At 42.7% G+C, this 15,116-nt stretch overlaps 1 protein-coding gene across 4 annotated transcripts in view; it reads left to right on the forward strand.

The window, feature by feature from the left end:
- Positions 1 to 15,116, forward strand: part of ZFAND3 (zinc finger AN1-type containing 3) — a 281,926-nt gene that overhangs the window by 244,343 nt on the left and 22,467 nt on the right. For all 4 annotated transcript variants that reach the window (XM_025186351.2, XM_025186352.2, XM_006126534.4 and 1 more), the window contains one exon: positions 3,868 to 4,038. In XM_025186351.2, coding sequence (XP_025042136.1) covers positions 3,868 to 4,038 — 171 coding nt within the window. The remainder of the gene's footprint in view (positions 1 to 3,867; positions 4,039 to 15,116) is intronic.

Raw genomic sequence — 15,116 nt, forward strand, 5'->3', positions numbered from 1 at the left:
AATCCAGAAGCAATCGCTCTAGGTAAACTTATTTAAATGTAATAAGTTTTTCACTTGAGACCTCACTGAAGTGAATCTTTTGGTGAGTGATGAATGAGCTGTAGGTGGCCTGTATATTATTCCAGGAGGCAGGCACCTGTGAATACTATACACAGAGTAGCACGGAAGAAAGCCCAAAGACAAGGGTGAGAAATTGATAATGGCTTTGGTGGTGGAATAAGAGGGTTAGGGAGAAATATCTGTGACAAGATCTGAAATAAAGTAGGAAAAGAGTTATGTAGCCTTTGAGGGCCTGAAAGGAATGTGGCTAAATTGTATACGGTGGACAAGAAAGGTACTCATTGGAGCAGGTTAGAAATGAGGTGACATGGTCTGGTTAGATAATGTTGGCTAATGCTTTTTGGACAGACTGGCTGGGAGAAAGCACACTATGGATATCAAGAAAATCAAAGAGGAGTTAAATAGTAATCAGTATAGAAAGTTACAAGGGTTTTGATTACTGTTTAAGCTGTTATGATACTCCTGCAGAGTCTTGGCTTTGTTGCTTGGGTAATGATTGGCTTCCTCACCCCTTGTATAGGGTGTTCTGGTAAAGTACAGAGCGTTCAATTTGGTTCTAAAACTATTCTTGCTGATGAAATTTTATTTTAAAAATAGTTCAGCTCACACAAATTAAACCGGTTTTCCACCATGATAGTGAACAGCACCGTGGCTTTTTAAAATAAAGCTGTTTACTTATCCAAGGTCCTAGGGTTCTACCAGGAAGAGATGTTTAATTTTGTATTGCTGAATTTATGTTTTTACAATTGGTGTTGCTACAGTAACCTGGATTTTTTTTCCCCATCCTACACTCTGATATTGACCCATTTTATCAAGGGCTTTTAGCAGTGGATCTCCTCGACATAGTACTGCAGTCAATTTGATTTGTAATGTAGATGGGACAAAAACACTTTCAGTACCTTTCATGAAGTGATTGAGACTTGATTCTGCTGCAACAGCAATGTTGAATTACGTTCCTCCCCCCTCCCCTTAGTGCAGGCCTGTAATGTTATATCAGAGCTGTTCCTCAAAATATAGACTTGGATATTATATTGGAGAAACCAGCCTTTTTTCCCTATGCACAGAAGGGTTATCTTCTGAGCAGTGGCTGTGGAATCAAGGGGGACTGTAGTCACAGAAATAACACGGAAGAAGGAGGATTTGCTTCTTGTTTTAAATATTACTTTGTTCCTAGGCCTGGGGAAAAAGGGGTACCTCAGCATCTGACCATATTGGAAGGGAGACCATGGTGTCTGGGAATGTACGTTCTGTCTCAATCCTGGACTCCCCAACATGGATTTTCTCCTGCATTATCTCACCTAAAACAAATGCTTACCTAACCCTTTTAGCTTGAAGGAAGTTAGTTTTGTGAAGATCATCGCACAAGCAAGATGGCAGTTTTGAGAGTTGGATCCATTCATCTTACACTTCTATAATGCTAATCACTGTGGTATAACGATATGTTGCGTGAAGATAATTAATTAGCTTCTCCTTCTTACAACAGATACACTAACAATTGCAGCATCAGCTGATTTACATCCTCGAAGATTTAAATCCGCACCCCCAAACCCACACATACGCACACCATTTTCTAAAAGAGGAAAATAATATAAATACGGTTATTAATGGAAGTAGTGCTGTGCTGAGTTTAAAAAAAATCCAGGAGTACTTTGAATCTACAGCATCAATGGGTTTTGTTTACCTTGGTGAAGTGCAATCATTTTACATTTAGATTGTTATTCTTGTAGAGAAAGTCACTTTAGGGGGTAGCTGAGTTAGTCTGTTATAGAAAAAAAAACAGCAAGCAAATGGTCTGGTAACACTTTATAAACTAACAAAACATGTAGATGGTATCATGATACCATCTACATGTCTTGTAGCGAAAGGGAGGCACAGTATGATGCTTTTGTATTCTGCTTTCAGTTTTCAGAGCTAGAGCTAGCACGCAGTGCCTTAAAACTTCACTTCTATCCCAGCAAGAAATAGGCTGACCTCACTTTCAGTTGTCTTTCATCAGAAGCTTTGTGCAGTTGGTTTGAATAGGGGAAATAAAGTCCTGTAGAAGAAATTAAATAAGATGAAAAATAAAGCTTGCAGTTGTTTAGGATGGTGTGCACACTATATGTGCCTGTGCACAACTGAGCCGTGGCTGGGAGCAGTATACCCTCTAAGATTTTCCATCCATGAGTGGAGTGAGTTTTGTCTTGTGCGCCAATATTGATGTATTGCACTAGTTCGGATGTGTGCCACTGTGGCACCCACCAGTTACTAACAAATATCATGTGTGTTTATATATAATTTTTTGAACGTTATGGAGGAAAGAATACTAAAACAGCCCTTTCCCAGTCACAAAGAATAAAAAAGAGCTGTTAAGTCAGAACTTCCACTCCAGCATCCCTATTATTATGGCTGCCCCTAAGTGCAAATGTACTGTATCGTGCCATCAGTTACAGATAAGGTAAAAAGATCCCTCCCCCCACACACATACACACACATACCTGCAAAGTTTGAACAATACACTGTTTTTCTTAAAGACCTGTGCAGCGCTACTACACAACACCAGTAATAAATGGTGGTGCAAACCCCAAGCAATCAAGCCTCAGGAGAAAGGTTTCAGGAACTTGTGCCCCCAGCACCATCAGTTTTTAGGCAGCTCTAGTCTTCCCTTCAACCAGCACAGGGGAAGTGGGAACTAGAAGGAGAGATGGGCAGGGAAAGGGGCAGGTGTTTACCATGTTGTTTCCATTAACATTTGAGGGCCAACTCAACACATTTTACGGATTAAGTGTCAAAGCAAACCGGGGACTAGACACCGAGGAAAGAGAGAGGCCGTGGGGTCGCTGCCCCCAGGAGCTTAGAATATCTGTTGATTATGATTTATTTTTTCTACCAGGCTCCCTCGTATCTCCCAGCCCTGAGTGTTGGGCCACTCACTCAGTCCAGCCCCATGTTCTGATCTCTCTGGCCCAGGGGCAAAGAATGAGCTGGCGGCTGCTGTCTCTGGGGAGTGTGTGGCAGGGGGCAGCAAGGGGCGAGGCAAGAAGCCGGCGGCCCAATCCGGAGCGGACAACACTGTGTGAACACACTGCCTCCGGAGTAAGGGCTGGGCACTGGTTGCTCTCACTTGTCTCCGACAGGTTGCGCAGCATGAACTCCTTGGCCACCGCTACATCCCGCTCCCAGGTCACATCCAGTGGCAACACCCGCAGGCGGCTTCCCGCTGCATGGCAGCTCCGACCCCTGGAACAGCTGCCCCCTGCCATGTGGCTCTGGTCCCAGCCAGGGCCACCAAAACACCTCCTGCCCACCACGTGGCTCTGGTCCCGGCCAAGGCTGCCAGAACAGCTGCTGCCTGCCATGCGGCTCTGGCTGTGGCCAGGCTGAAGCTAAGGCCAGAGCTGCGTGGTGGCTGCCCTGCTCCTCGGGGGGGGAAGGGGAGTCAGCCACCTGCCATATGGCCCCGCCCCGGAGCAGCTGAGTAACCACTTACTGTGCGGCCCTGCTGAGCAGGTGGGCAGGCCTCAAATTCTTGGTGCACGTCCGCACAAGCGTGCACCTTAAAGGGAACACTGGCCAGGAGGACTTATCTAGTTCATTTCATGTTCAGTATTCTGAACCAGAAGGGGTCCTTATAGGGAACAAAGATAATTGCTCCCTTAGGTGGTTCCTGTTTTGACTGTTAAAGAATGCATCAGTGCAACAGAACAGGCAGGAACATGCTGCTTGTAAGGGACCCCAGATGAAAGTAATAGACCTTTAAATTTTCTAGAATATGACCTCAAAAAAGAGATTAACATTATCCCCAAATGTTTATTCTGCGTATGACAGATTCACAGTCAGAGAGCGAGGCTTCTCCTGTGAAACGGCCACGACTATTGGAGGACAGTAATGACAGGCCTGAGGAAACCAGTCGATCCAAACAGAAGAGCAGACGTAGGTGCTTCCAGTGCCAAACAAAACTGGAGCTAGTACAGCAGGAACTGGGATCATGCCGCTGTGGTAAGTACTGGTGTCAGTACTCTTAAAATGCAGCTTTTTGACAGAATGACATTAGGTAATGTTGCATGGATGAGAAAATGTAGCATTCGGGGGGGGGGGGAGAGAGCTCTAGCTCTAGCTCTAGCTCTACCTCTAGCTCTATCATTGATGGCAAAAGTTACAGTTAGATCTCCACTAATGCTTTGTCCTTTGGTAGAGCTTCTTTTCCAAAGGTCTCAAACCATTTAACATGAATAAATGAAAGTAACTTCATAACTCTCTGTGAGGTAGGTGAATGTTATGCCCACTTTACAGCTGCAGAAGTTTGAAGGATAGAGAGATCAGTGGACTTGCTGAAGATCACACACAAGTCTGCTGCAGAACCTGGAGCAGAAATAAATTTCTTCTGTCCTGTATATACATTACAAGGCAGTTCTTTCTCCTGTATAAGAATTCCATCTTTAAATGGGTCTGTAACTTTAAAAAACAAAACAAAACAAAAACCACCAAGCAATGAACATTTCTATGCTTGATGTCATCCCTAAGGAGACTTTTTCAAAAGTAGAGGAAGTTGTTCAGCTATTTCATTATTTTGGAGGAGGAGAAAGCAGATGCAATTGTCAATATTGCTGGCCACCAACTTTTTATTCAGACAACTCTAAAATTATCAGACTTTGGAACATGGAATATTACACACAAAAGGTTCTTTTTGGAAAAGTGATGGATGTGAGTGGACATTGTGGGGAAAAATTAATGTTTCAGTCACACACATAAAATTGTGTTTGTTGTAATTCATTTCTGATACACTCACTAGACGTGGTTATGGCAAACACAGCATAGTTTTATTTGCATTTTTTTTCATGGCATAATCATGTTTAAGCCAAGGTTGTGCTTTTTGTATACTACACTGCCTACTCCTGTTGATACATTTGGTGAAGCCTGTCTAGCTGTTTTTATGATGCCTCAGTAAGGTAACTGAATGCTCAGAAGACTTGCACATACAATAGCATCCTGAGCCACGTGGAACAATGCACTCTGGGATGTCCTACTCCATAGAAATGAGAGCCAAACTGGTTATGCAAGCATAGTTAGGGGAGCCTATCTTCAGTATGAAATGTCTCTTGAAAATAAGTGCTACGAAGACAACCATGTATTGGCTAGAATATGTTTAACTCCCTGGTATTGGGTATTAACCATAGAAGTGTACTGGAATTATGTTAAGAATCAACCAGAACCACTAGCTGCTTATAAAATCAAAATTGTGGTGCAGAGGCTTTAATGGAAGCAGATTGCATGTCCAGAAGTGAGATTTTCAGCAAACTAGTGCAGCCCTGCTCTCTGTGACCTGGCTTGGTATATTTTCTCTTCCAGCATCATGGATGCAGAAGCTGCAGCTCTTAGGCTGTGTATGTCATAGTTTGAATGAGGGAGTTTGTAAATGCCTGCCTGAAATACACACAAATCCTCCTTAACATCAGTGTCAAGAAAATTTTGCAAGTATAAAAATAATTATAATTTTAGTATCAGCAATTTTAGTATCAGCAATTTTTTCTGAATTCTGCAAATTCTAAATTTCCATTTAAAAATAAGTTCTTATATGAAGATGAAGCCATCTCATTGGCTGTCTACATACTGTTGTCCTATCACTGCTAGTTTGGTAGAAAAGTATTTCTATCCAAACAGTAGCAAGTGCAAGTATGAAACGCACACCTCCCTGACTAGGTATCCCTTGAATAGTAATAGAGAAGTAGCGGTGTTAGTATGATCTTGCTAAAACAAAAGGAAAAACTATGTAGCACTTTAAAGACTAACAAGATGGTTTAGTGATAGAAATGTAGCCGTGTTAGTCTGGGGTAGTTGAAGCAAAATGCAGGACAATGTAGCACTTTAAAGACTAACAAGATGGTTTATTAGCTGATGAGCTTTCGTGAGCTTTCCAGACCCACTTCCTCAGATCAAATAGTGGAAGAAAGTAGTCACAACCATATATACCAAAGGATACAATTAAAAAAAATGAACAAATATGAAAAGGACAAATCACATTGCAGAACAGAAGGGGGATGCGGTGGGGGGGGGGGGGGGGGGGAGGAAGGAAGGTAAGTGTCTGTGAATTGATGATATTAGAGGTAGTTCTTGTATAAAATACTTATCAGGTGGTTTCTTAATTTCTTGGATAGTGTGAGGCAGAGTCTTTCACTGTAGTCAGTGCAGTATGTTGATCTTAATGGATTGTTCACTTTCAGTCCTTTGGGTACGATGTCCATTTTCTTGCACTTGGATAGAAAGATGATGTCTGTCTGTATCTGTGCGAGTTTCTTCGTATGGTTGATGGATTTCCATTCCAAACGGCTAAATGTAGTGCCTTGCATGTAGAATAGTGATAGAAATGTAGCCGTGTTAGTCTGGGGTAGTTGAAGCAAAATGCAGGACAATTATCACCTCTAATACCATTAACTCACAAACATCCCACTCTCCCTACCTCTAATATCATCAATTCACAGACACTTACCTTCCTTCCTCGCCCCCCCCCCCCCGCATCCCCCTCCTGTTCTGCAATGTGATTTGTCCTTTTCATATTTGTTCATTTTTTTTAATTGTATCCTTTGTTATATATGGTTGTGACTACTTTCTTCCACTATTTGATCTGAGGAAGTGGGTCTGGCCCACGAAAGCTCATCATCTAATAAACCATCTTGTTAGTCTTTAAAGTGCTACATTGTCCTGCATTTTGCTTCAAGATGGTTTAATAGGTGATGAGCTTTTGTGGGCCAGACCCACTTCCTCAGATCATATTCTGGAAGAGAATTGGCATGATATATATGGTCATGCCAGTTCTCTTCCAGAATATGATCTGAGGAAATGGGTCTGGCCTACAAAAGCTCATCACCTATTAAACCATCTTGTTAGTCTTTAAAGTTCTACATAATTTTTCCTTTTGTTTTAGGTATCCCTTAGTAGAGATTTTATTGTCTGAGAGTGGTTCTTAACCAGGTATAGCACACATTCTGGGGGTATGCAGAGATCTTCTAGGGAGGACATCAATTTATCTACATATTTTCCTAGTTTTGCAACAGGCTACATAAAATCACTAGTGAAGTCAGTCCAAACTAAAATTTCATGCAGACAGTTTAGATGGCTCTATATATTATACACAGAAATGTAAATAAAATATTTATAAGTCAGTCAATTTATTTTATAATTATGTGGTAAAAATGAGACAGTAAGCAATTTTTCAGGAATAGTTATGACAGTTCTCTGTTTTTATGTCTTGATTTTTTTTAAATGAGGTGAAACTTGGGGGTTTACGAGACAAATCAGACTCCAGAAAGGGGTACAGTAGTCTGGAAAGGTTTGAGAACCACTGGTCTAAATGTCTTTGCACTGTCTTGTTAAAAAAAAGTGGCAATTAAATGCCAAAATAAACAAAAGTGAGCAACAATTAAGTTAAAAACTTTTTTAGGGTCCTTCTCTAATTTAGTGATATCTTCATGTTATTAAAGTTGAAAAGCATTTAAATCAAATGCCATTTATATATGTATAACTACATATATATTTTGTATCAGTATAATTATTTCAGGTAGGGATGTCGTTTTTTACTGAAACAGTTACATTTGCACGTGTGTGTCTGTCTGCGTGTCCGTTCGTTCAAGTGCACCTCCTGAATGTTAAGAGCTAGGGTCACCAGATTTTGTATGCAGCCTCCTATTCTCCTAACTTAAAGCGAGGGCAGGGTTTGGTTGTGCCAGGCCAACCAGAAGCTCCGGGAAAGGGACAGTTTTACATAACATGAAGAGGAAGGAGCTGCTGTTCGGAGGGAGGAAGTATGACAGTGGCCACTAAGGGCAGTAAACCCACAAGGGAAAGAGCTATCCTGAAATATGTCCACTGAGGGCAGCTGCACCACCAAAGGAGTGGCCAGCAGGGCTGGGGCTCTGCCATCTTGCCTATGAGCACACTGGTAAGTAGCCCTTTCTACCCTCTCCCAGCCCTTGGCCGCAATGCCAGAGGGGAAAAGAGAACAGGCCCCTGGCGGCTGGGGGAAGGGGTAAATTGTGGGGGGAGGGGAGACAAAACTAATGGGACTTCTGGACCTTTGCCAGTATAACGTTAAATCCCTGGATCCTTTATTCTCCAAATTTTTATATTTCAAGAGTAGTTTTCATGGTAATATTTGGCAGAAAGGTGATCAAAAAAGTACAAACAGGGCTGTTTTTCTTGCCTGCAGAAAAAGGGGGATTTATTGTATAAATCTCACGATTGTGTGTAATCGTGCACAAATCCATCTGGAATAGGGATTAAAATCAATATAGGCTATGTTAGCCACTGACCACAACTATTGCATTGACTGAGATTGCACATTAGCCTGAGTGAAAAACCACTGCAAATTATCTCACTCCTTGGCAATGTATTCCATATAGTTTTGTACCCTTGACCTTAGCCCGAAAGAGCCATTGCCATTCTAGAAGGTGCACTGGATAACACACTATTGGAAAGGGAATGAAGTATACATTGGATATGGTTTAAAATAGAAAAATCTGCCAAAAAATTGCCTGTGTACTGTATGGCTTTGCTGGCTCCCGTGTACAAAAAACATACCCCAAATTAAAAATTCTTCACAATTCTTAAGCAAATTATGAGTTATCAGTAAGCTGCTAAAACAAGCTGTGTTTTGCTCTAATTCTGCAATGAACCACACCAATTCAAGGAAAGAATCTTGTTTTCTTTGGAAAGTGAACTCAGTTCCCGAAGAAAACATTTTCCTTTGATTCTTGGAGTGGGAGTTCTTTTCACAGTCGCATCAGGTGGGAGACAGGAGAAAAGGGGCTTCCATTGCTCAGCTGATGGGGAACTGGTTTAGATGACAACTTTCTATTGAATTTAATTCTGTAATGTTGGGCCATAGCCAGATCAACAGACGTTAAGATGCAACTCTACATAGACCTCTCCCAAGAAAAGTAACAGACTTTCAAAGTCGATCCATATTCGGAAATGATCAAAAACGAGATAACAGGATCATCTGTCCATGTTCCAGAGCTACAGTTTTCAGATTTGGGACTCTCCATAAACTTTTATTTTCACAGCTTGTGACACTGTGCCATCTGTCAAAACAACTATGCCAAAAGAGGCAAGGATACAGTCTCCAAGGGCAGCTTAACATCTTTTCAACATTTACAATGTGTCTTTTTCCCATAAAATCACTTCCTCCCACACTAGAATTAACACTAAACATGAGAAATAGATAAATGAAATATGCATGCCTTTTCCTTTAATTTGGATGTCCCTTACTTTGTTAACAGTTTTTTCTTTTAAGAAAATTTTCCCAAAATGTCTGCTGCTTCTCTGGAAGGGCAGCATTAACAACAAACCCTCAAGAGACAGCTCCTCCAAAATAAGGTGCCTTTTTCTTTTGTAGTACTGCATTTCCACATTGATAACCCATTTGCTAGGGAGAGGATTTACTTAAGAACAGCCATACTGGACCAGTCCAAAGGGCCATCTAGCCCAGTGTCCTGTCTCCTGACAGTGGCCAATGCCAGGTGTCCCAGAGGAAATTGAGGATATGAACAGTTAACCAGTTACACAGAAAGCATCACCCTCAATGGGTGATATTTATAAAGTGATGCTTAACTGTTACCCAGGAGCAGCCCTGTGGCCCGCAGTGGGTAGAGGGCTGCTCAAGCCCTGGGGCTGGGAGTTGGCAGCATGCAAGGCTGCCAGAAGCTGCAAGGGAGGGGTGGGGAGGGAGGGAGGCTGCCATCTCCCAACCCTTGCAGGGTCACAGACTGGGAGCAGGCAGTCCGGTGAGGGGCTGCCCGCAGTGTGGGTGCTTCTCCAGCCCAAGTAGGCTGGAGCAGCCTCCCCACCTTGCCCCCATTTAATCATTTAACCGGTTAAAGTTAACATTTAATGAGTTAACTAGTTAAACGGGATTTTACATCCCTAGAGGGAATGAACAGAACAGTGATCTAGAACATCAAGTGATCCATCCCCTGTTGCATATTCCCAATTTCTATCAAACAGGGGCTAGGGACACCATCCTAATAGCCAGTGCTTGACAAATAATGCAATCTACTCGCCCGTGGCGAGTAGATTGCCTGAACTCGGCTCTTCCAGGTTGCAATCTGCGCATGCACAGATCGCCGGGCAGTGCAGCTGGCGAGCAGGTCTCGCCACGGTTCAGCGAGCCCTGCTAATAGCCATTGATGGACCTATGCTACATGAATTTATTTAATTTGTTTTTGAATCCTGTTGTAGTGTTGGCCTTCCCGCTGACCTCTGGCAAGAAATTCCACTGGTTGACTGGACGTTGTGTGAAAAACTACTTCCTTTTTGTTCGTTTTAAATCTGCTACATATTTAATTTGGTGAACCCCACCTGCTGTAGGATATAATCATGGCCCTGTTTTTCAAGCTCAGAAGTCTGAATTTTATTAATCTGTCCTCATATGGCAGCCATTCCATTCCCTTCACTATTTTTGTTGCTCTTTCTGAACCATTTCCAATTCTAATATCTTTTTTTAAGGTCAGGGATATAAAAAGTGCCCCCAAAGAGTTAACTGGTTAAACAGTTTGGTTAACCAGTAGCCGCAGGCAGGGGGCTGCTTCAGCGCTGGCTCACTGTGGCCATGGCGTGGTGGGGGACAGCTCCTGCCTGATTCCACTGCTCTGGGCTAACCCAGCCCCGCCACAGCCAAGGGTGGCAGAGGCTTCTCCAGCCCTGCCTCACCACCAGGACCTTCTGGTTATCTGGTTTCCCAGTAAGCATGCTGGTACGGCATATGCATAACCGGCTAACCTTTAACATCCCTAGTCGGGCGACCACATCTGCACATCGTATTCAAGGTGTGAGTGTACCATGGATTTACACAGAGGCAATATGATGTTTTCTATCCTTTTCTTCAGTTCTGTTTGCTTTGTTGACTGCAGTTGTACATTGAGCGGATGTTTTCTTGCATTTATCAACCTTGAATTTCATCTGCCATTTTATTGCCCAGTTTTTTTGAGAGTCTTTTGAAGTTCTTCAGTCTCCTTTGGATTTAACTCTCTTGAGCAGTTTTGTATATGCAAATTTTGCCACCTCATTGTTCACCCCCTTTTCCAGATCATTTATGAATATGTTAAATAGGAATGGTGTCAGTACAGACTCATGGGGGACACCAGTTTTCACTTCCATTCTAAAAACTAACCATTTATTCCTACCCTTTGTTTCCTATCTTTTAACCAGTTACTGATCCATGTTCTCTGATCCCATGACAGCTTACTTTGCTTAATAGCCTTTGGTGAAGGACCTTGTTAAAGGCTTTCTGGATATTTAAGTACACTATATCCACTGGATCCCCACTTGTCCATATGCTTGTTAACACTGCTTTTTTTTGTTTAAAAAAAAAATTTAAATTGGTGCCGGTACTCTAGGGGAAAAGCTGTTGAGCTCTGACTGGAGGTGCCGGTACTCATCACCCCCTGACCTAAGGGCCTACTTTATGCATTCCCGCCTTTCCCGTTGGTACACAAAGTGCTCCTAAGGGTGCAGGAGTTTAAGGCCTCTCTGATGCTTATTGTGCCAGTGTGGCCCAGGCAGCATTGGTTCACGTTCCTTCAGAGCTTTTCCTGCAAAAGGCTAATAGCCCTCCCTCTGAACCCAGATGCAATAACGCAGGATAACGCAGTCCCTGCACCTAATGGCCTATAAGCTCCGTGGCTGACAGCAGCAGAACTGCAATGCTCAGAGCGGGTACAGGAGGTCCTACTGGGAAGTAGGAAGCCTTCAGCTAAAGCCACCTATCTAGCTCAGTGGAAGCACTTCTCCATTTGGGCCATCCACAGAGGTCCCACTGGTCCTGGACTACGTTCTGGACCTTAGGGTTCAGGGACTATCCTCCTCATTGATTAAGGTGCACTTAGCGGCCATCTCAGCCTTCCACCTGCACTCACGGGGCAAGATGCTCTTTGCAAACCTGGTGGTCCATCGGTTCCTGAAGGGCTTGGATTGGCTTTACCCACATGTGTGCCAACCTGTACTTCAGTGGGACCTCAGTCTGATCCTGACCAAATGTATGGGGCCCTAGCATTGTCGGCTCAGCTGTTTGTCGGCACAAACCGGCAGTAAAGACTGGGATTGGTTGACAAGGAAAGCCTTCGTTGACCGATCCCTTTTGTCTCGTTTCACATAAGGGATAAGGGATCAGTCGACAAAGACTTTCCTTGTTGACTGATCCCAGTCTTGACTGCCAGTTTGTGCCGACAAACAGCTGATTCTAATGAAGCGGGGAATATTTAAATCCCCGCTTCATTGACTATGTCAGTATGTCTAATTTACATGCCTCTGTCGGCAGAGGCATGTAGTCTAGACATACCCTTACTGTATTAAGAAGTGCTACGAGTTGGTCGGGGTTCCAGTGCGCCTCCCCTCACAGCCTATTCTTCCAGGGCTCAGGTCTCCTCTATGGCCTTCATAGCTCAGGTCCCTGTAATGGACATTTACAGGGCGACCACATCGTCTTCTATCCACACCTTTGCCAACCATTGCGCACTGGTTCATCAGGCTATGGAGGATGCAGCCTTGAGCAGGTTATGCTATGCTCAATTGAAGGTTAGAACTCTCACTCTGCCTTCTAGGGTTTCTGCTTTGGAGTTACCTATGTGGAATGGACATTAGCAATCACTTGAAGAAGAAAAAACAGTTACTTACTTTCGTAACCGTTGTTCTTCCAGACGTGTTGCTCATGTCCATTCCAAATCCTGCCTGCCTCCCCTTCTTCGGGGTAGTCTGGTTATAAGGAACTAAGGGGGTGGAAGGCCAGCAGGGATATATATTAGCCAGCATATTGGTGCCACTCCGGGGGGGGCTCCCCTGCTAGCCTGACAGGTACTGCTAAGGGAAAATCTTCCAACACGTGCACACAGTGTGTGCGCACCTACGTGGAATAGACATGAGCAACACATGTCAAAAAACAACAGTTACGGAGATGAGTAAACTTTTTTACACTTCATTTGCCAGAGTTTATGCTCCTTTCTATTTTGCTCATTAGAATTTAACTTCCACTTGTTAAAAGATGCCTTTTTACCTCTCACTGCTTCTTTCAATTTGCATCTCTGCCATGGTGGCTCTTTATTGATTCTCTTATTATGTTTTTTTTTAAATTTGGGGTGTACATTTAACTTGAACCTCCTTTATGGTGACTAAAAGTTTTCATGCAGCTTGCAGGAATTTCATTTTGGCACTCTACCTTTTTAATTTGTTAAACTAACTTCCTCATTTTTGTGGTGTTCTCCCCTTTTGAAATTAAATGCTACGATGTTGGGCTGCTATGGTATTTTCTCCACCTCAGAGGCGTTCAATCTAATTATGTTATGGTCACTCTTACCAAGTGGTCTAGCTATATTCCTCTTTGGAACCAGAGCTTATGCTCCACTTACAACCAAATCAAGAATTGCTTCTGCTCTTGTGAGTTCCTGGACTAGCGGCTCTAAGAAACAGTCATTTAAGGTGTCAAGAAACTTTCTTTTAATATTTGCACATATAATTAGGCCATTTGTTCATCAAGTTGGGTATGCTGTCTCCAGCAGACTTATTTGCATGCAAGGTCTGATGCAATACCTCCTGCTATTATTGGGCATGCAGTGAGCAGTCACATGAGCTGCATATGCAGTGGTATTTCACCATCTACTCCAAAGTTCTGAAGCAAGCAGTGTCTATTTCTGAATATTTCATCTATTAAATGGCTGTCTAGAAGCTCACTAGATAATGGTGTCTGCAATCTGTTTCCCAGTGCGGATTTCACAAATGTGTCTTTCACAGTCTGCCATACTCAGAAACATGTGCTCTCATTGATTATTATTAAAATGTTTACATTCCGAACAAAGCATGGATTTATTTTCAGCAGTTTCCGGTGGGGCTTTTTCCCATTAGCTTGAGCCTATGGCCTTGCTTACCAGCACCGTCTGAAATTTATATCCAGAGCCTACAGCATAGGCCTTGGAACCTGAAAAACTAACAATATGATGCTTCATGGCTGTTGCACCTTTTCAGATGTAATCACTCTCCTGTAGGACACTGCACTTCAGAGAACTGGGGCCAGGCATAACCTTTATACCATGAGAGGCATCTCTGAACTCCAAACTGCTCCTTTGCTCCCACTGCCTCTCAGTGTGTATCCAGAGAAGGGCATAACCATGGGTCCAATTTCATTGACACTACATGGAACTTCAGACAAATTTAATAATACTGTAGGGGCTTTAGAGGGGAGGGTGAAACAAAACAATTTACTACTCAGAAGGGAATCCCAATAAAGATGCTTTATGCGCAAACACAACATTTCTCAGCCGTAGAAAGATTGTTTTTATATATTCACAATCTTTTTTTCATTCCCCTTTCCCTCTGTTCAGCTTATTAACTGCTGACAAGAAATTCACATCTCATAAATAATACTTAAGAGCCATTGCTATATAAATTGAATGTGTTATGAATCGTGATGGGTCTTTTTGTAACACTCTGTGCCTAAAGCAGGAAGAATAGAGGATGTCATTTTCATTAATTTCTAATGAGGTGCCAATTAAAGGCAAGGAAGGGGCTCAGAAGGGAAGAGTTACAGAGCTCCCCTGAATTCTCTACCCTGGGGCTGTCATATGAACACACTGCCAAGCTTTCTCTGAGAATTCCATTAAATTACAATCTCATCTAGAGCGCACACAGACAAATTCTGCTTCCTTTTGATCTTCAAAAGAGCAATTTGTAAGACGAGTTCTGAGCCTTCTCACGGTGCACTGGGAGAAGTGATAGGAATTGTTAATTGCCAATGCACTTTGCAGGCTTCAGTGAGGAGGCGAAATTTGAAAATGAATTCTCATTCTGTGCCTCTCTGACTGGATAACCTTTAAATCAGCAATATCGGAGTAACACCAGTTTCCTATGAAACCTTTCTAGAAGCCAATTACACCAGGCATGTGTTCAGACAGATGATTTTTGTTTTGTGTGAATCCTTGAATGATTTAGTTTCCCATGATGGATAATGATGACATAAAAATATTGTTCTTTAATATCTGGTTCAGTGGGCAAGTAGATCAGCTGTTGCATTAGGAATCTTAACTCCTAAAGTGTGT

Source organism: Pelodiscus sinensis, chromosome 3 (genome assembly GCF_049634645.1).
Source record: "Pelodiscus sinensis isolate JC-2024 chromosome 3, ASM4963464v1, whole genome shotgun sequence".
NCBI lineage: Eukaryota > Metazoa > Chordata > Testudines > Trionychidae > Pelodiscus > Pelodiscus sinensis.